The sequence below is a fragment of the Diadema antillarum genome, unplaced genomic scaffold (genome assembly GCF_040938485.1).
Source record: "Diadema antillarum isolate AM-2024a unplaced genomic scaffold, OU_Dant_1.0 seq00000002_RagTag, whole genome shotgun sequence".
NCBI classification, from domain to species: Eukaryota; Metazoa; Echinodermata; class Echinoidea; order Diadematoida; family Diadematidae; genus Diadema; species Diadema antillarum.
The window spans coordinates 1,777,129-1,800,351 of record NW_027271124.1 but is presented as its reverse complement, the minus strand read 5'-3'; the positions used below and the strand labels follow the sequence as shown (position 1 = coordinate 1,800,351).

At 38.1% G+C, this 23,223-nt stretch overlaps 1 protein-coding gene across 1 annotated transcript in view; it reads left to right on the top strand.

Moving 5' to 3' along the window:
* The window catches only part of LOC139724886 (uncharacterized), a 269,270-nt gene that overhangs the window by 235,933 nt on the left and 10,114 nt on the right, over positions 1-23,223 (top strand). The window contains exons 5-7 of the mRNA XM_071636009.1: positions 5,982-6,143; positions 12,906-13,020; positions 19,968-20,142. Of these exons, the coding sequence (XP_071492110.1) occupies positions 5,982-6,143; positions 12,906-13,020; positions 19,968-20,142 (452 nt within the window). The remainder of the gene's footprint in view (positions 1-5,981; positions 6,144-12,905; positions 13,021-19,967; positions 20,143-23,223) is intronic.

Genomic DNA, 23,223 nt, shown 5'->3' with positions numbered 1-23,223 from the left:
TGCCGGAGCATTTTTTTTTTTTCATCTTTCAATGTTAGATGAGTTTCAATTCTTCTGACATTTATTAACCAGTTGAAGACAAAAGAGTTTTCTATCACCCAATAAAGTTCTGGAGTGGTCGTAAATGGGTTAAAATGTTTTGATGTGCTTGAAATTCGAGAAGCAAACTAAAGTACACTTTTCACTTGGCTGGGTGCCCAGCCCAGTTTCAGTTACATAAGATGAAAATTGGTAGTCATGATACAAGACCTATTTTCTCTTTCTGACTTAGCGATGATATCCTTGCTTCTATGATATCACCTGTTCATCTCGGAATAGGATTTGACGAACATCTAAAAAAGAGAGCGGAGAACATCCATGCCAACTGCTTTGTTGCTGCTTCCCATGTGATATAAATTTATGCAGTCACCTGCATTCAAATATTAATTTCAACATTTTCATAATAGTTTTTGTAATCATATTCCAGGAATTACAACAAATCCCCCCCCCCACTTCTCTCTTGAAAAGAAAAATGAATAAATGTGGTATATTAATTTTTCTTTTCTGTGTATTCAGGAAGATATCCAATGCTGTCGTCATGTTAGTGTCCTTGTTTTGTGGTCAAAGTCAAGGTCATATTTGCCGTAGTAGATTTGAAGGATTTGCACGACCCAGATACGTGAACTCAGGGGCCTTCGGTATGCTCGGGGTTACTGTCGTAGAACTTGAACGTAGAAGATCGATTGTACAGGAAATCAGTTTGACGTCACGTAAAATGTCCCCTACAGTGGATGCATACACGACGGACAGGGAAAGCCAATGGTCAATCCATTAAGCAGAACTCCAAAATGCTGACTAAATACATCTTTGCCTGCAGTATCATATCTTAGGAATGTACCGAGATCCAGGGTGGAGTTTCTTAATTAAAGCGGACTTATCGATGCTGCAGTAAATGTCTGATCAGATAAGGGTCTGTCTAGTCAGGCAGGGAACAAGTGCTCGTAAAAATTGAGATTAATTCCTCACTGGTCATATAAAACTTGTGACATATTCTGCTGCTTGTACTGTGGCTTTAACCAAACAAGGAAGGTAGCCTGTTAACTCTTTATGAGCCACAGTGTAAAGCCTCTGTGTGCCACATTATTCAGAGACTACAATGCAGTCATGCATTGGGAAAATATTCTGTTTATCATTTCCATGTAAATGTTTATAGATATTTTATACGCTGGACGTGCGATTAGCAAAGTTGTAGAGAGAATTATAAGCATTGCTTTGATGTAAATTTTATGACAGGTCTATGATAATTTTGCTTTCAAATGATCACTAGCTGCAGTATTGCTTGGGCATGACTTTTACACACAAAACAGTGACAGAAACTTTGAATTTACTCAAAAATTCAACAGGGAACACTGTTTGATATTCAATCACCACACAATGCAAGATCCTGTGTGAGGAAGTAGATCACGAGTAAAGCTTTCTTTGTATTGTGGTCTTTGGCGATCTATCGATCGGTTTTGCCAGGTTTGTGTGTTTGAGAAAAATATGCAAACTTGGCACGCCATCGACTGAGTAGGGCGTTTGAACATGGTAGACAAAGAGTTTAAAGGACAGGTTCACCTTAATATACACATGGATTGAGAGAATGTAGCAATATTAGTATAACACATCAGTGAAAGTTTTTGAGGAAAATTGGACAATCCAGGCAAAAGTTGTGAAGTTTCAGTGCCACCATTGCTGGATGAGAAAACTGCTACAGCTTGTGCTGTCTAATGTGTAGAATGATATACACAAAATATAAAGAAAATTCATTATATTTTCACTTTTTCTCGCATAATTGAAGGACAAGTTCACCTTCATAAACATAAGGATTGAGTGAATGCAGCAATATTCAATAGTAGAACACACCACGGAGAGTTTTAGGGGGAAAAAATACACATTCCTTTGACTCACTACTGACGATGTTAAGGGTAATATTATTTCCCCTGCCTTCTGAAAGAGGCAAGTCATGTGCTCTATTATTATGCAAGAAAAGTGAAAATATGTTGAATTTTCTGTATATTTTCTTTATATCATTCCACCCATTTGACATCATTCACTGTAGTAGTCTTCTCATCCAGCAATGGCTGTACTGAGACTTCAAAAATACGTAACTTTTGAACAGATTGCCCAATTTTCCTCAAACTTTCACTGATGTGTTCTACTGATATTGCTGCATTCTCCAAATCCCTGTGTATAGGAAGGTGAACTTGTCCTGTAAAGAGCACTTGACTTGCCTCTTTTAGAAGGAGGGGGGAATGATATTACCTATATCATAACATTGCCTATAGCGTGATTTGTTTGTAGGTCAATACAATTTCAATGGTATTTAGATTGGTAGTTCTTTTAGGATTAAAACTCCTATGCAAAGTGCTGTAGAGTGCCTTTTGAGCTCTTTCCTGTTCTTTTTGGTGAGATCTTCTGTACTACACTCTATAGGCCTAGTTGTTCTTCTACCCCAGCCCACTGAGAGTTCACTATATCATCTAACTTCTAGCAGTGCAGAAATAAGTTACTACAATGCATTGGGGTGACGTATTGCAAATCAGATTCTAAAGTCGTGTACTGCAGCTGCACTATGGTACTCAAAGGGATATCTCTAAATGTTGGTATGTTTGTTTGTTTGTTTGGCTTTTGCCCCCATACTACAGCCTCTTGATTTTGGAGACTTTGTTGTTGTTTGGGATGAGGCAAAAATATGTGTAAACAAATAACCAGTTGAGGGCGGACAATTTTTCTATGATTAAGTTGAAAAACAGAAATGAAAACGAAATCGAATTAACAAGCCACACACTTTCAAACAATTTGCTAATAATTGGTCTAGCTGCGTGCAGAGGAGGGTAGGGGATGGAAGAGGGGAGAATATTCACTTCCGCAATCACAGAGACGGACACGCATAGCAACCGTGATATCCTGCCAACATTCACAAGCACTTCCCCTTTGGCATAACTGGCAAGTGAATGCAGTATCCGATGTCAGCCCAGTGCCACAATGATATATGTTCCGTGGCTCTTTCTACAGAGTGTAATTAACACATGCCTCGAGAAATGAAGGCCTTGTGATATAGATGCAGACCATTGATACTGAAGCAATTATAATGTCGCTAGTTCACATTTATGAGAAGGTCCCCCAAGTTTTTCTAGTTGAGCGTTGGCTAGGATTTACAATATATGATTGCCAAACTTTAAAAGTTTTAAAGTGATAGATAATAAAAAAATATAAGATTAATCAGTAGAAGGCGTTTTGTATGCCTTATTTCACCAAAGTTTACTTGAGATTGCATAAGGTGCTATATTATAGAATTTTTGCTGACAGTATCTTTGGATATTGTTGGTGAGAACGGTTGTAAATATTCCCTTAAAATTTTTGCATTTTCTATCAACATTACAGTGCCTTCATGTTATAATGAATGAGAAATAGTCAATCTATGTGATGGAATTTCAACCCGCACACCATATTTCAATGTGTGGCATATTCATGATTGCAGAGGGGAGTCTCAACAAGCGACACAATGAATTGTATTCCCTTTAGTTTTACAGATGTTTGAAACACAAATTATTAAATAAGGGAGCATCTTTCAAAAATGATTAACATTAGCTATAAACTGTAAATGAAAGTAAGCCCCACCTTCCAATCTTTTCTTAGCATCCCAAGTGCAGCAGAACACATTAAGTGACGTCACTATTAAAAGAAAAATAAACTCCATTCAAATACTGAGTTTCATCATGACACAAACATTTAACACTCCCCACACACTTACTGTACACGCCCATACACTACATATTTCCCTGAGTAATGGCCTCAGAAATGAATGTTTTCCACACAAAAAAAAAGGAAGAAAAAAGAGCTGTGACAGAGAAAGTAATCTTGTATGAGATCTCGCTTATCTAGCCAGATTCCACATCCACGACCAATCTCTCATGCTATAATAGCTTGGGCCAGTTTCGTGTCGTGGTTAACATGATTCATATCTATCACTTGGAGGTTTTGCCAGCGAATTGATCAGATAAAATATGAATGGATTTCAAACAACATTTTGTTGGCTAATTAGTCATTCCAAGATCACTTTACTGTGAGGGAAATGATAATAGGTAATCTCTGATAATGTAAGATGATCAAGGGAGTACTCATGCAATAAACCTACCAGGTTATGTGTACTTTTTTTTTCATCAGTGCCCTTTAGATAGTGAAAGCCTTACAAACCTTATTTCAAATGTTTTGTTCCTGGGCTACCAACAACAATATTGGTTACTGAATTATTCATGACAAAGTAGAGAAACCACTCAAGACATATATTATTAATAAAAGTTGGGTCCCACCTTTTACTAAGATTGCTCTGTTTTGAGTATCTCAGCCATTTCAAAACCAATCTTCATCAAATAAATACTAGATTCCTCTTGGAATTACATGCTCTTTTATATTTCATAAGAGCTTTCTCAGTATCTCACCCCAAAATGTTAGTAACCCGAAGTAAGGTCTCGACCAAAACTATACGATCCCTTTAAAGGGATTGTATAGTTTTGGTCGAGACCTAATTTCAGGTTTCTAACATGTTTTGGTAAGATAATGAGAAACCTCTTCTATGAAATATGAAATGAAAGAGCATGTAATTCTACAAGGAATTCAATGTTTATTTGATGAAAATTGGTTTTGAAGTGGCTGAGATATTTTTAAAAAAAAAGTGATTCTAACAAAGTATGGTACCCACACTTTATTACGATCACTTATGCTTTCCTTTGTTTTTGGTTGTTTCAGTCATTCCAGACCCGATTTTTATGAAATAAACTTTGAATTCCTCTTTAAAATGGTATGTTCTGTACTACATCATAAGTGTTTTCTTGGTATTTCACAAAAAAATTAAAAGCCCAACTCTCATTTCCACCAATACAGTACCATCCCTTGTAACATTGTAGTAATATACAGTTCATTAGGGTATTAGAACAAGGAAGTAGCATAACACTAATACAAAACCATAGTTTCATATCATAATGTGTGAACATGAGATGTTTAACAAATCAGTATCCATGTTGAGCAATGGAAAGCAGACTTCATCCCTTTATGCATACAGTGTGTAGTTCTTCTCTTCATTGAATGTAGTCATAGAAGGAAGAAAATGCTGTTAGGAAATTAAAGGAATGACACTCCTGTGGGTGTTTTTTTTTTCAAGTCTCCTTGGGCTTATAGGGCTTGTATTTGCAGCTTGTCACGAATGTATGGGGACTACTGAGTGTTTCTAGACATGACAGAAAAAACATATTTTTGCCTCCTTGTCTTATCAATTACAGATATATTCACATTTGATTGATTTATGTTTACATTGATTTGAAGATTAATATTCATGTCTTTATCTGAACAGATTTGTGTATTACTAATTCCTGTAATTTTTCAAATCATTTTTAAAGTGATATTTGTGATAAAATGTCTTCTTAATTCTTTATTTCCCAAAGTTGTGATTAAAGTTAATATGAATGATTTGTATGTTTTTAAGTGCCAGAGGATTGCAACATTAAACAGTGTCTTTCATTAGAACTGTCATTATGAAGTGTAGGCCTATCTGTGTTATTCTTTGAGCATTTTTTGACATCTCATCAGTTGAAATACTGAAAGTTAACATACCCAGTTAATGGGTAACCAGAACGATATTGTTCGAAGGGGGGGGGGGGGTGATGTGGTGAATAGTAAGGGAATGAATTAATGGTAGAATATTAAATGTCTGTAGAGAATTGTTTCCTCCTGCAAAAATGGTGAAATTATGATCAAAGCAATATCAATGTGGCTGGCTTCAGACATAACAGGGCTGTATTCATCATCATCATTGCTACTCTGTTGAAAAATTCTGTTGATTTTTAAAAACGCTGTAATTACCCTTCATGTGTTGAAGCAATTTAATCCCGTCGTCCATCTTTCCACCTTTCACCGAATTCCTCCTCATTTATCATTCCACCCGTTATTGCCACAAATAACAGGAAACCAGAGAAAGGCATCAAGTTCTTGATCGAGAACCGGTTCATTGAGAATTCACCGCAGGACGTGGCCCGCTTCCTCCTCAAGCGAACGGGCTTCAGCAAGCAGAAGATAGGCGAGTACTTGGGCAACCTTCAGAAGGCATTCAACATGATGGTGCTAGAGTGAGTATATACTGTAAAATTTTCACGTTCATGAAACTTCTGCAAATTTCTTGAGGAGCCAAGATACACGAAAGTAAAGTGCACACAAACATTTTTTTTTTTGTCTACACAATGCATCAAATACCAGTTGCCAATTTGCAAAAGTTCCGTGCCGCGAAAAAGGATGTCAGCTCAAATTCAGGAAAGTTTCCTGCCACTAATGTTTTGGGTTTTACAGTTTTCCTGTGAATTAAATTTAGTAATGACCAGTGATTATTATTACCATATTTCACCATTTTTTTCCTTTTCTCCTAATAATGAACATGATCTTCTATTCTGTGTTTGTTTTCCCATCATCAAAATCCTGTTATAGGTCCCGCCATAGGATAAATGTTCATTTTCAGGGTCAGGAGTTGTATCACATTCCAGCAACTCATATATAGAAACACATAGAAGTCTACTGACTGTACTCAAGATTGCCTCTCTTTTCATCACCGATAGTTCCTTTTGAAACTGGGAATATGTTGAAGGCATCATTCTCCAAATAGAATTGGTTAAAAAATGATCAAACAAGGGAAAAAAAGAGTCAATGCCGCCCACTGGCAAGAAGAGAGAGTCCATATCGCCCACTGAGAGCACAGATGCCAAACAGGATATTTAGGGCACATCGTGCCAAATGAAACAAATTTTCCATACAGCAACAGCAAGAGGGGGGAGTGTCAAGTACTAATGATAAGAAATATTTGAACAAATCATGAGCTAATTTAGCAGAGCACGACATTATTGCAGGCATGGAACTTGCCATTCACCGAGTTGTAAAGCTCGCATTTTATCACTGTATGTGTTTGTGTATGTGTGTTATGTGTGCTCAAGGATACAGCCCACTTTTGGATGCGCAGAGGTTTCCTCCAATTTCACTTGAAACTGTGCCTGATGCCGAATTAGTGCTGGCCAGAAGTTGGCAGGACTTGTGAGGCCCCTCAGAAGGAAATACTGCCAGTAGCCATGGGAAAAAGAAATGCTAATTTTTTTATTGATAATTTTGTGATGCACCAATGTGGTTTAAAAAACAAACAAACATACAAGTTTAAATACACAAAAGCAAAAGGAGTTGCCTTTATGGCATAGTACACTTTGGTGTGAAACCACACAACTTTTTAATCCTTGAATCAGTATCAGGAGCCCATCATTGAATATATATGTACGCTACATCACTTTGAAATCAAAGCATCATTTGCAACCTTCAGACATAATTCACTTCTTATTCCAGTGAGTCATTCTGTTTGTTAGCAAAATGAAATCAAAGCGATGCTTGGCCAATTGTGAAACTAAACACCAGTGATCACACCCATTTACATCAACAACCCTCCCCCCCCCCCCCAAAAAAAAGAAAAGAAATGGAAACTGGGTGAAATCACACTCAAGTCCAGAAGTGGATCGGTGCCAACCTGTTGTTCCAATTTTCGATAAGTCTACCCGGGATCAAGAAAATGACTTGGGAAATCAGTGGGTAGAGAGATACCAAAATTCCCCTAAATCGTTTCCTTTGTCGTTGGTCCTGTGGTGACATACAATCCCATTGGAGGAAACCCACTCCTCACCAGAGCTACAAACATAAAGACTGATGCAAAAAAGCAAAGCAAAACAGCACAACACATTATCTGCTTGGCCCAGTGTCCTAAAAATATCTATTACCAAAACTGAAAAACACAAGGGATTCAGTGATACACTTATGTGTCTTGTGACCGGAATCTTCTTTTCTACCATGAGATTACAACTGCTGGTTGCTTTGTACTCGAACAGAACCAGTGGAAGACTCAAGAAGGCTGAGGAGGGTGCAAAAAGCAGCGACTTGTAGGTTTGATCAAATCACATATTTCATCTTGATATAGGGCCACAGTGGCATTACCCTTTTAGCACTAGTGTGATGGAAGTTTGTCAGGGTTCTATCAAAAGAAAGCAACATTTTTTTTGTATGTCATAGTTGTTTTGAGAATACAAGAGTACCAATATACTTCCAAAGTTGACACTATATCATGCATGTGTACAAATGTCATTAAAGGACAAAGACACCTTCCTGCCCCTTCATGTGGACCTTTCAAAGGAATAACAAACAAACAAAAAGCAGCCTAATCTCTCTCAATATCCTTAGTTTTGTGCAAAGTAATGACATAAATGTTAAAACATAGATTTTGAGCGTGCATTGAGTAAGGTGTGAGTTCCCAGGTAGAGCTATGAATGGAAGATATGTATCAGGGAGAAATCTTTTGAAATTTGTTCATAAATGATGGAAGATGCAGGTCCATGCAAGTCCCATTTTTTAATAAATTCAATATGGGTAAAACTAGCCATCGAGAAGAAAAAAAACCCCAGAAAAACCAGACACACACATAAGAATAAAAACAAAAGTGAAGCCTTGCTATTAAAAGGGATGTGTACAACAACAAACTTGATTGGTGTCTACGGCAGCGTAGTGTGAGTAGGACGTTAAACCTCAGCCTCCTCATGCCACTGACGTAGTTACAACAAACAGGTTGTCTGAGGGAAGTAGTGAATAATCACACCAAAATGGAAACGCAAGACATCGGAATAATGAGTAAGATATCTTCTTCTTTTTTCAGTTCTTTCTCAAAACAGATGGTACTCTTATCTTGTTATAGAACTGGAAAACACAGGATTATTTATAAAAAGAAGCAATGTGTCATATTTGGCATCATTGTGATGTTAGTTGGTATATTTTTTAAAGACCATCATGTAGAGAAGGAGATTACATATCAGGATTTTATGAAAGTTTTCAGTGAACTACACCTATTTTATATCTGAGAAGTCTTCCTGGTGTATAGTACTTTGACTTCAGAGGATGTTTCTTTTTCTCCCTTTCGTATTCCTGCTGGAGAAACAAATATATATATGAAAAATGATACAAGAGTGATATTTCATTGCATGCTGTGAATAGCAATAATCTCACAAACAATCTCTTGACTTTTTTCTGTCTCTTTTTCAACTTCTCTGAATTTGCTTAAAAATGTAGTATTCTTACGTCACTTCACCCACTCAGTGGGACTTCCATCGAAAGCTTTCATTCAAGGTATAGAGAGCAGGATACAGCAGAAATGTATATGGCATTCGAGTGCTAAAAAATCTGTACTCAACGTTGGAAATGGTCTCACCAGTAATCATAAGAGTGTGTTATGGATAGCTCATCTCTGGTACCTGTAGAGGCGGCGTGAACATGCATAGGATCCAAGCAGGAAGTTTGGAGGTAGATCAATTGCGTGTAGGAAATACAAACTCTTCCGGTCTGCATGGAGGGGTGGGGTCTTTCCACTCCAATGACTCATCATTTTAGACATTGATGTTGGGGGGGGGGGGGGGCAGGAGGGAAGTAGGATAGAGGAAAGTCCCTGCTATGGATGAAACAGACGAGAAAGATGGCTGAGATATAATCAAAGGACTAAACTTACTGGAAATCACGTTGCCCAGAGTTTTGTTTGTGGGCTAATAAATTGCATTCTAACTGTGCATGCCAGACACTGCTCAGTTGTATGAAAAGTTGCGGAAAGAATTTAGGGAATATTATTACAATATGAGCAGTAAAACTGCAAATAAAAGCAATAGTAATGTAAGATCTAATCAGATGTGGTTGATGAGGATAGATAACTCTACAAAATGTACCTCACTTTGTTCTTTTTTTTTAACCCAGGTAGACTGGAATTTCTGTGTCTTAAAAGCATCTACTTCCTTTGAGGGCATCTCATTTGACTTTTGAGCAGGAAAAAAAGATAGCTCTTGCAAATATCAGAACTAAAGTATGAGAAGTTAGTCACTCAGAAGACATTGAATCATTTGTGTATTTCAGTTTTATATCTAAGACATGTGCCGAAGGAGAGAGATTTAGAGGAGTGGGAGGTCTATATTTAAACACAGGCAGGCTACATTGTGCACAATTTTGAGTCACATGCCATAAAGCATGCATGCATTGTGTGCGGCATGGTCACCTGACCTCGGACTCTCTTATCTCGAATTCCCTGTCTGTTCTCAAATGAAGAGATGTCCCTACGAGCGTTATGGACGCAACACCATGATCTGTTGTAGACAACGTTCCATGTACCCTGTCTTGTTGCCCGCACTTAATTTCCTCCATAATGCATGTATACAACTGTGTATCATTAGCTTCTTTGTCATGGTTCTAGTGTAACTGCCAATGTAACTGAAGGTTATATGGTCAGATGCACACAGCATGTACACATGTTTTGGTACATGTATTTAGGAAACAGTACAGTTCCATGATTATGTAACCGCAGAGATAAAGACACAAAAGGAGGCAAACTTTCTCCCTGTTAGCCACATATATTGTATAATAGGCTTTGTAATCAGCTGAATTTGATTTCCTTTTGTGCCTGGAGCTGAGGATATATTTTTGTTTGATTTTGGCTGCATTTATCTAACTTGAGAGAGAGAATCATGTTTCAAAAAACGCGTTTGGAATGGTGTTTGCGATCGTTGTTTGAAACACGATTCTCGGGGTGCCGCGTTTATTTACCCATCATCGAATCGCGATAGGAGTGTTGTCACCGCGCAGCTACTTTGCGCATTTCGACCCGAGAAGCAGAGGTAAACTGAGGCCCGTGTCGCAATCTGCAGGTTGCATACTGTATGGAAGGTGACCTTGGCAGCTCGGAGATATAAACAGGTTTCAAAACAGCATTGCCTATATCTACTCTCAGAAAGGCAATTGTGGTCTCAAATTCTGTTCAAAAATGCCCTTGGAATTTGAATGGCATTTCTAGGAGTGAGTTTATCTAACAAATTTTCTGAGGCAGAATCATGATCCTAAACACGTTTGAGGCATTTTGGGGTGATAGATAAATTCAACTGTGTTTTCAAATGGATTTAGGCTGTACTATTGCGGTTGTACTATTTATGCACAATGAAATATATGCAAGTGACAGTACTTTCTCTCAGATCATACTATTACAAAGTGAATGATTACAGACCTTTCAAGATAGCAGGGTAAAACTTGACTCATTTAGACATGATACCTATTGCTAACTCTTTCATATCCCTATTGCTAGTTCTTAATTATTCAATATCTTGCCTTGTACGTAGTCTGCAAATTACATACACAGTGCCCTATGAAGCAACCACATGAAAATGCATGCTGTGCGAATTTCCTGCCCATTCTTAGTGGTGACTTTGGTCTGGCAGCTAGTGCCTATATGCTGAGATCTGATCCGTGGGAGAAGTGTGTATGTTAGCCTGTAAACAGATCGAAGCAGACTTCCCCCTTGCCCTGGTCCAAGTGCCAATTCTCCCACGGCCTTTTAGCACCAAAAGCTGCCTGTGAGTGCAGCTGTGCCATCACACCAAGGAACGGGTGAGGTCATGGCCACAGGCTTTCCTGTGGCTGACATCTGTCACAGTTTGTCCATCTGTGCACAACATGTTTTCCTATGCATGGGACTACATGTTGGAATACAAGTGGCTCAGAGATTACTGTTAAACTCTGTGCTGCTGTCAAAAGCTGATGATTGATGATCAACAATCATAGCCACACCCTGCATATAATCACTTATTTTTTAGTTACAACATGTATCAAAATTTTACAGTCGTATCAAAAGGTAACCCAGCAGCAAGCCAACCGTTACATACTTTCGAACATAAACAGCTTCTTTCATGAAGAGGGAATACATTTTTTACGTGTGACTGAAGGATTTATTTTTTTGGCTCATTGCCATGAGCACTATAATGTGACTACATGCATGAAAATAAGTTTTTAGAGTGATATTTGGCAGTTCATTCTGCGTGCAACTTAATTGTCCAATGCTGAAAGTTTCCCTTTTGCAAAGGATCGATAGCTGCGAGTGAAGTACACTGTACACTATACATTATGTGTTTCATCTCATGATTAAATGTGTATTTGAGGAATCATTCAAATTTGCACTGAAAGGTAGTGGACAAAGACTTCAGTGAAATCCTTGGGAGACATGTTTTACCAGTACTGTAAAGCAAGAAATATTCGCAGCATGAAATTTGCACGAATTGGAGCCGTCGGCCTCTATCGCAGCATTGAAATTTCGCAAGTTGCCAATGGCATTCAGTGCATATTGAGTAGACGAAAACTTTTGCAAGTATTTTATTTTTGAGAATCTTAGCTCTCGCAAAATTCACAAAAATTAGAATGTACACAAAAATTTCCAGTTTTACAGTAGTTGTGGTCCATTCCAAAATCCTGCTAAATTTCCCCTAAAATTTTACAATTGTTTTAAAAAAGATATCACATAATACACTAATGGAAATTACTGAGAAATTAAAGTGATGAAATAACTGATCTTTCTTCCTTCCTTCATGGAAGCAAACACCAAATTTACGATACCACTAACATTTACTTTAGTCTATCTCAAAGCTTTCTTGTAGTATGGACCCAGCAATGTTTGAGTTTTTTGCCTTTTTTCTCACAAATACCATATTACCAGGGTATGTGTGTGTGGTTGATGTATAATCATCCCATGAGAAAAATACATTCAGGCAGCTTTTATCAAAATAAACTTTGTAACCAGAACTGCACATTGGTTTAGACTATGGGGTATTCCCCGCCCCCCTTGTATTTTTACTAAAAATGAGCTGATTATTGAAGCTTGTAGTCCGTTGGTATCACTTAACAGTGTTTTCATTTCCAGGGCACTGTGTAGTCCTTGGAGTTGATGTTCCTGTGCGATATGAGGATCGTCTTTCTTTTACTTGGATCGTATAACCATTTTCCCATAAATTATTCGTCATCAGGTGTTTTGTGGAGGCCATGGACTTCAAGGGGATGAGCATAGATGAGGCGCTGAGGAAGTTCCAGATGTCCTTCTTGCTTCCGGGAGAGGCGCAAAAGATCGAGAGATTGATGGAGGTGAGCACAAATACAAACATTTTCCGAATCTGATTTTTTTTTTAAAAATTAAAACTGTGACAAAATTTGAAGGTGAAATAATCCTTTATTGATATATTCAAATTTCTAGATGTTTCTTCCTCCCCCCCCCCCCCCCCCCTACACCTCTTTTCCTGACCTGGTTATGAACTGTTGGATACTTAGCTGTTCTTATGGAATTTGGTTGAATACTTGAAATCTACAAGTTACTGCTATGGTAGGCGATCCTTAGGCCAACCCACCTGGTTTGCTAGAAACATCCACTGCTTTTAAACTGTTATGGTATAACATATCAAGCATTTGAATATAATCATAAATCAGTCTGTCGACTCCCAAGCAATCTCTGCCTATTGAGCCAGAAATGGAAGATGACTCTTCCCCCCCCCCCCCCCCACCCAATATGTGTAAGAGATGAAAATGAATGGTGTGGGTATGCTAAAAAATGCCCTGTTTCAATTAAATGTTGCAGATTGTATTTGTTTTGTGCTTTTGTTTGTTTTTTATGTCATATTTTATCATCAGTTGTATTTTCCCTTATTTGTCTGTTTCTTCTCCTCCTCAACCTTCGTCATTCTTCTTGCCAATCTTGTCATATTGTTGGTCATCTAAATTAAAGTAGATCTCTCTCAAAGTGGTTCATTTTGATAAACATGGCTCATCTACACATTACACAATGACTCTCTTCAAATTTCTTCCATGTCATTATGGAGATGACGCATTCTTTTTGTTTGAGGTCATGTATAGGGTCGTCCCAATGATGCCTCGTTTTGAATCGTGGTGGTTGAATCATCCCAGTCTTGTGATGCCATGGTGAGGGAGAGAGGAATGGCTTTATAATCTCTGTCGTCTCCACGGGGTATCACTCATCGTGTGGCTGCTGATCTGCCCAGGGTGTGCCGTAGTGTGCATTCAGTGTGCCCTACTACTTCCCTATTGATAGGGGCAGCTCACTGGTGTACTGTGTGCCATTTGCACATAAGCAGAGGGTATGATAAAGGTGAATGACCTGATGCACATGTCTACAGTACATAGCATCATTAACCAATATCAGCAGACTCACATTGATTTTGAAACGTGGACTAGAGGGACCTTGAAAATAGGCAAAATCACTCCTTTACAATGACATGCATAACAGAGTGATATTCCATTACACTTTGTTTAAAAACTGCCACAAGATATTTGTAAAACCCTCTTCATTTCATATGAATTGAGTTTCATGTATAGTTCGCTGTACTATGCTGGACAGACATAATTTAAGTAGACTTTGGTTTGTCAGTATGTGTTTGTGGCATGGACGAGCATGCTTTGGAGTGTTCAGCCAAATAAACAAATCAAGTTAGAGCAGCAATAATAAAGATAGACATTGCGTCCATAATCCAGCTTAGGGAATGCCTCATCGCATATGATTATGGCATTTGCCTAATCCTTGGTTTAACCCTGTGGCTACCATACTGTCCGTGAGAGCCACTCTCGACTGTGGTTTGCCCAGCTGTTTGGGCCGGAGAGCGGATCAACGGGGGTTAACAAGGGGCGTCGCCAGATGGAACGATAGGGGCGAAAGAATCGGCCCTAATCCTCAGTGTCACTCGGCTCTACCCCTACTCCTCCTCCTCGTCGGGGCTGATCCTTATCCCCCGTCCTTCCCATCATGCCGTGCTCCATGAGAGCCTGCACTGCGCGCAAGGTTCCTTGAGTTCGAGATCTCGTACTTTGGCCCGCCTTGGGTCGACTGCGGGCTGACGCTTCCTGCAGATCGAAGGTTCTTCACTGCTCTTAACTTCACTTCCTAAACATTGGCAAAGTAATGCTTTCTCTGGTCTACTTTCAGCCTCAGATACATGTAATTGGAAAAAAAAAAACAATTGTATTTTCAGAAAGAGATGAAGGCTTGATTTTAATTAAATTTTAGTAAATTATGTTAAGGATAGAAAAGAAATGTAGACCCAGCAACAGAAGTAACAAAGGGGACTCCTTTGTTTGCTTTTGTGTTGTGGTGCCATTTTCATACAGTTAAGTTTTCTTTGGTCTTTTGGAAATAGGCAGCAGCTCTTGTATGCATACACTAGTAATTGATTTTGAGGATGCTAAAATGTGACTTGCTATTTGAAGACCAGTCTCAGTTTGCAGTCTGCAGATTGTAGATGGTAATGTGTATAGTGCGTATAATATTGCACTTTGCAAAGGAAGGCTTAATACTTTACATAATGTGTGGGTGAAGCTCATTTTGCCAAGCTGCAGTCACAGTTTGATACACTACCTCTTATAATGCGCACAACAACCAGTGTAAAAATGTTAATCAGTATAATCAATGCTAAGTATTGATAAATATAAAAAAATGTGAACAGTAGCTTTATCAACATCGTTTCTAAAATAAAATCGTCTGCAGTTATGGTGTAAAGAGAAAGTTAGTGTTATCTCGTGATATTTGCAGCTTTATTGTGAAATTTTTATGTGGTAGGATGTTGTGATACAACTGAATTATACATACTATAGCTGTATGCGTCAAATGTGGTAACTCAAACATTTTTTTAATCACCGCTCCCAATAGTAAACAGTGGCTTTAATATGATCCACAGGGAGAAAAGAGAAAAGCAGAAAAAGGGGACAAATGGGGGAGACCTGATATCAGCCAGACTAATTTCCAGAAAACAATTCAGGATATCTGCACATTCTGGGGAAGCAGTTAAATGCTGTGGCTGTTTTACACATGCCGGTAGACCAGCAAAGGAGTTCAAATATGCAGATGAATGCACTATTCATGGCGGAACTAAATCAGTAATTCTGCACCACGAGATAGAGGTAAAAAGGTTTGGTAGAATCGGGGTAGATGTGTGATTTTGATTATAGGAATTTACTGCAGTAGTAAGAGTTGTGTTGGTGATTGTAGTAGTACATCAAATTGTACCGTACTGACTTGTTTTCAAACAACTGTAGTTATTTATCACCATGCTTGCCATATACTGGGATTTAGGCAGAAGATCTGAGTCTCACACTTAAATTTAAATTGTAGTATTTGCACCCACTTTTGGGGCTGTGGAGGTGTGTGATCATAACAAAATGTACAGAGATGGGATTGCACACATTCAGGTAGTATGGTTATTTGGTAACTTCATGACCACGTAGATTTGCGTCTTGATAGTCAGAATATTGAAAATATCAACAACAGCCACAATCAGAGACTTAGTACCGGTATTACCAGTCCCACCCTGCACATTTCTTTGCTTGTCATTTCACAAAAGCATTTGCGGTATGCAAGATGCTTTTAAGGAATAGAGGAATAGTAATGTTGTGAAATTTTCACACTCTCTGTGCTTTGCTTCTTCTCAGCCCATCCCTTGAAACTCGGCCACCGATAGTTTGCCAACAAACTGCAGGTTGTGGTTGCCTCATATCTAAATGCAGGAGGTTTGCGTCAGTGTTGTTGTTCAAACGGGGAGCAGATCAGGATGCATTATGCAATAAAACAGACCTGCGGGATTCCGTTCCACCGTTTTACAATTGTACATCCAAACAGGAATGTCTCCACCATGAGGACTGGGTTTCCTGTGTGGAGCATGTCAAACTGATATATTTTTTTTTAAAGTTCAATTAAACTTTCCAAAACTTCCTTATACCCGGTGTAAAAAAGAGAGGGTTTTTTTTTTTCCATTTGCTGTCTGTTCCTATGTTTAAAGGTATACTCATATCTAAGCATAGATATTAATATTAAAGTATGCTTTATTCAGTGGTTGACCAGAGCATGATTACTTTATAGTTGCCTTGTAATTATGCATGCCCTCAAAACTTGTCTTATGTAAACATTGTGTTCTCTGTACAGACAACTTTGTAGAATTAAAAGTAGAAATTTGCTGCCTTATCCACCTTGTTCTTTATAAGCCCCATTTTGTGTATTTGGGGGAAGGGAATAATAAATGATCAAAATGTTGTCCTTTTCCATTGCACTTGGCATGGGACTGCTGTACATTTAGATTTTTAGATTTTTCTTTTTTAATCCATGGTTATGCATTATTTTGATAGTTTATAGGGATGAAATGCTGCTTACCAGAGCACATAGGCTCACCTACCATACCCTCAACACAGTGCATGTATAATGGCATTGTTATAACTCTAAACGTGATATGAGGGTAGAATTTTGCAAACTTCAGCGGGCCCGTCTAATGCAACATTCATGTCCACGTCTTCAAAGCTGATCCGTCGTGCGTCACACGTATCACGGCAGACAAGACGAAATGTTGAATTCCAAGTGCGATAATAAAGTTTTTGTGATTCGGGTCGCCACATCTCGCATTCGGGGCCACGCACTGTGCTTGATATTGTATGCAGGTGAAGCTGGACAGTTTATAAAGCTGTGGGCCATTAAGGAGAACATAATATGCATGTTCAGACCAAGTCGGGATGCTTTCCAGCTTCTGTTTGATGAGTTGCCCACTGGGGGAAAGTAAATTTTCCCTCGATGGTGGGCACGTGGGAGTGATTGATGATATTGTGGAGAAGGCAAAGTTCAAGCAATTCAGATATTTTTGTTCAACATTGTAACCCACACGTAGCTCTTCTTGAATATCTGACGCTTTCGTGAACAGAGCAGTGAATGTTATGACCATTCAAGAAGCAGTGTCACACTCGTTGTCATATTGTCACTCTTCACCATTTTAGGGTGAAATTATTCCGAAGCAGGTTTGTTTCTGGGGAACATAAGTAGGGAGAAAAAAAATCATTGCGTGCTACAGGGAAATTGAGAGTGAAAAAGTTATAGCGCAGACGACCCGCTGTGAGCTTAGTGCCAACGGCTGACAGGAACCGATCATATTTTGGCAAGGAAACGAGCGTAGATGCAGCTCTCCGTTCATTGCCATGGCTGTGTGTAGAGACATATATTTTCAAAAGAGATTGTGATGCAATGCGAAACTGCGTTGTCCTTGATGAGCTTCAGACTGGGTTTATCGAGCCTTGAACAATAATAACAATATTTTTCTCCCCATACCAACGAGCCCTGGTAGATTGGTCAAACAAGAACTTGTTAGTACATATTCCATGCTAACCAAGGAAGTTGTGTTAGTAAGTGTAATTGGCAAACTTGAATTGTGTAGTTTCCCAATCTAACTTTGAAAACTTGCATCAGTTTGCCAAACATGAAGTATAGGTTTTAGACCAGACAGAATTCGTACTCTGTGCTTATGAAGTATTCTTGTGTACTAGATTTGTGTGAACTCTTTTATCATTCATTCTTAAATACTGATTTGTGTAAGTGTTTCAAAACCCACTTTGTTTTGTGACACAATGTTAATTTCTGTCCCTGAAGATTTAATTACCCCTTTCCTGTCTGTGTAGATCTCGCACATCTACGAGGCTCAACATCATCATTCTAGCTATTAGCAGCTACTTGGCTGCCAGAAAAGAATTAACCAAAAAAAAAAGTCATTGCGAGCAAGGCATGGCAGATGTTTGATGCTCGAAAGTTTACTGTATCAGTTCACTAGGCCAAAGGGCATTATGTATGGCTTAGATCCAGCTGTTTAGTCTGTACCTACCATGGTTGCATCATTTTCAAGTGGGCTTTAACTCATTCAGTCCTAGACACAACATTTATCTGGTTTGTGCCTTTATCAATATCTGTTGGTTTTGTTTTGTTTTTCAGTCGTGGAAAACTTGTTTATTACTGGTATTCAATTTTAATTTTTCACAAGGTAGACTCCAAGCGTGGAATTCTTATTCATATGAGCTCTTTGTTCGTGTTGTACAATTGTCTTGTTTCAGTAGTAGAAATTTTCAAATAAATCTCTTTACCTGTTGAGGACGAGTCCCGTGTATACTCGGGCAGATGTCTATGGGAAATGCATGTTGTACAAAATCAAACCGTCCTCAACGGGTTAATCTCTGAAATGTATAAATGATTCTTAATTTGGCAACACATGTTTAGAATAACAGGATTCATGTGTCTCTCTTGAATATTTGTAAATTTCGATTTAATTTTGTGCAGATTTAATGGATTCAACCAGTTTCATAATCTTTCCCCCAATAAAAGATAAGCAGTGAAATATAGAGTAGCCAATTTGATGATGAGGTAGATGATGATTTCTGCCGTAATATCAAAATTCCCCTAACACTCGATGGGTTGATCCCAGGGTCCAAGGCTAGTTGATTGAATGATTTGCAGTGTAGTCTCTGGATGAGTGGTAGGCCTACACTTGAACACATGATCCTTTGTTATGGCACGCATGGCAAGTGAAACTGGGCCATCGTGATCCCCGCTGAATGTCCGTCACTCACTCACGTATGGAAACAAATCTCGGCGGCCATCATTGTTCTCCGACCGCTCACTGATCATGGGATGGGCAGGTCATACGTGGTCGTGGCATACTGGGAGTGTACACACGTAGGTTGGTGAATGGATCTTATGAGCCCATCATTTCCTTGACAACCAGAAGTAGAATCACACATATTTACCTTAGCTTGGATACACCAACACAATCTCTCTCGGTTTTTGTTTTGTTTTGTTTTGTTGTTGTTGTTGTTTGTTTTTTTTTAAGGTATCTATGTGACTGTGGTATAGGTTTGTTTTTGTTGTTTGCCACACCTCAATGCACAGTTGAAATATTTCAATGATGTTTTCCAATTGTGTTCAAAATTTGTTGATGATGTCTACTCCATGGTTCCCGTGGCAACCATCCCTACTTGCCCTGAGAATTTCTGAAGTTAGACCAACCAAGCAATGATAAAGTCATGTAATTTGGACTTTCTTAAAAAACAACAACAACAACAACAAGATGGTGGTTTTATGCTCTCCTGTCCTACGATATTCAGTTGCCATGCGAATCAGAAAGAATGCCCATTAGTACTATTCACAAAAGATCTGATTGTCCACCATCTTTTACTTATCTTTTAATATGATCTGCATTTTTATTTCTCTCTATTATCTCTTGCATCTTTAGGCATTCTCCAAGAGGTACTGCTACTGTAACTCGGAGTTTGTCAGTCAGTTCCACAACATGGACACCATCTTCATCCTCTCCTTCGCCATCATCATGCTGACGACGGACCTCCACAACCCCAACGTCAAGCAGGAGCGGAAGATGAAACTCCAGGACTTTGTCAAGAATCTCAGCGGTGAGGAGGGGCTGGAGACAAACATGGGCAGACAGACAGACACACACAAACATGCACAGGGACCTGCCAATACAAAACAAGTGTGCTTTGTTAAACTTCTAATGACAAGATACACTGTATGGTGACTTTCCCTGGATATAGTCTGTATATGACTGACCTGCTCAGGACACAGCTCATCTGCAAAGGATTGCAAATTTCACAAGGACTACTTTGTATATCAGTAATTTTGGTAATTGAGATGGAAATAAAAAGTGTCTGTCTTGGATAGACAGTAAAACATCCAACTCATTACATGTGCAGACACAAAGCTGCACTGTAAATTGAAATTCCGAGTGAGTTTAGGACTACATCAGGAATCTTTGCAGTTCTGAAATAAAAGTGGTAAGACAGACATATGGACACCACACATACACGACAACACACACACACTCATGCACACACACTTTTTTTTTTTTTTTTTTTCAACGATGTTTATTCTGTTCCATTCAAAGTAATAGAAAAAAAAACAATTTTCATTTGCTACAATTGAAATGACGAAAATATACATTTGTGATCATAATAGCAAATTTGCTATTGCTGTACATAATGACATAACAAAAATTACATTTTCATGAACAATTATCAATTTACATACAGTCACTTCCCCTATGCTCTCAAAAAAAATTGCTTAAATTTAACAGTGATAATTCAATTCTTCTAGCATTAATCTTAATAATCATCCAAATGAATTATGCAGCAAAATTATACAGTAATAAATAATGGAACCATATTATTTATCAACCAATACCCGCCCACCTACTAACTCATATCCCTTACTGAGTCCCTATGACCACCCCCACCAGTTCCCTCCCTTCCTGTTTCCTCCCCCACCCCTATCTGTACACATGCAACACACAAACACACACAAACACACCCATACACACACACATACACATGCACCTAATTTGGTTAACTGCTCTTGCCTACACATCACAATATAGTAAATATAGTTATATAATCAGCCCGCCAACAGGCTGACAGGAACGCATGGGAAAGGAGGGGGAGAAAATACAAAACAACACAAGAGAAAAAAAAAGAAGAAGAAGAAGAAGAGGAGGAGGAATGAAGGAAAGGGAAAAAAATGAAGAAAAGAAAGAGTGGAATACTATGGAAACATTACTATTTTCTTAAAAGTCACAGACGTTGCACGTAGCTTCAGACTGGTTTATTCAACGAAGTCTCAAAATATTCCCATTTTTGTAAATGTACATGTAGCTTCCCAGCCTTGGTCGCAAGGATTTTTTCCTCATTTATTAATTCAACAATAATCTTTTGCATCTTTTCTCCAGTGGGTAACTTATTTCCCGTTCTAGATTTAAAAATGATGTATTTTGTTAAGATAATCAAAGTATTTACACATTTTGATCTATTTGAATAACCAGAAATTCCCCCAAATATATCTCTCCAATTCATATTCCTTAACTCATTTATATCAAAATAATTAATTATGAATTCCCATAACGGTTTCACTTTAACACAGTGTAAAAATAAATGCAGATAAGTTTCAGGCTCATGTTGGCAGAAGGAACAAAGGCTGTCTGTTACAAAACCAAACTTCATTAAACGCTCCTTAGTGTAAACTACGCCATGTAACATCATAAATTGAAATTCTCTATATTTTCTTATCAATGTACACTTACTCGGTTTAATAAAAAGATCTTTTATTTCTTTGTTTGTATAATCATAGCTACTGTGGTCATCTTTGATTTGTAAAACATAAGATGACTGTAAATCTTCCACCATAGCCTCATATATTTTTCTCGATTTTAAAACTTGCAAATTTACTCTCTGACCAGAAAAAATCAATTTTAAGTCAAAGTTTGTGGAATCAACTTGCTGAAGTGTACCTGCTCTCATAGAATCCTTCCATTTCTGGGGTATAGCATTAAATATATCATTCAGTTTAAGCAATTCTTCTACCTTAAAACCAAGACCCAAGCTTTGAAAATGTGACTGAGATCTCAAATGACCGTTATCTAATATATCTTGTATTGTAATTATTCCTGCATCAAATAAATCTCTATGAAAAAACATCCTACCTGCTATGCGTACACTCCTATTATTAAATATTATTGGATTTACAACCTCATTTTCCAATTGTCTATATTTATAAATATCGAGCCAAACCTTCAATATTTCCGAATAAAAAGGTGGTACATTATCTGTCATAATAGATGAATCAAAGTCACACATAAACAGGAATCTACCTCCTACAGTACTAAAACAGAAGTCAAAAAATAATTTCCACCCAACTTCTTTTTCTCCATATAGAAGGCGTTTTAGCCACATAATACGTTGTGCCTTAACAAATAACCGAAAGTTCGTCATTCTTAAACCCCCAAACTCATAATCTTGATACATAATATTTCTCTTTATACGGTCTTTGCCATGCCATAAGAAATCAAAGGTAATTTTTTCGACTTCTGAAAATACCCACTGAGGAACAACAATAAGTGATGCTACATAATTCAATTTTGACAAGGCGAATGTTTTCATAAGATGTATTTTTCCCATAAGTGTTAAATCTCTTTCTTTCCACCATCCTAAAAGACTTTTTATCTTACTTAATATTTCTTTAAAATTTAAAATTTAAATTCTCACACACACACACACACACACACACACACACACACACTCAGAGAAACAAGATGTGAACAAGAATGGAAATTGGTCAGTGACTCTGTCCATAAACACAGCTGAAATAGAAAGAGATGTGTGTGTATAATTCAAAAAAAGGAAAGGGAAATGATTTTCATGGCGTTCTGATGAGGAAGTCTATGTGAGAGAAAGAAAACCATGGTGTACGAGGTCACTGCATCGTTTGTATATGTCCTGCAGCTGGGATTGTTGCGTTAGTCACCGTAGATCATTCACAAACAGTTCGTTGGGGAAATGTTGTGCTAACATTCACATCGAAACTAAAGCTGTAGCGCTGTCCTGGGTAAGGAGATATGCGAGGAGCTTATAACGATACGAAACCACAACACTGTTTAATCGTCGTGTAATCATTATCGTCTCGGTGCAGAATACTGTATGATGGGG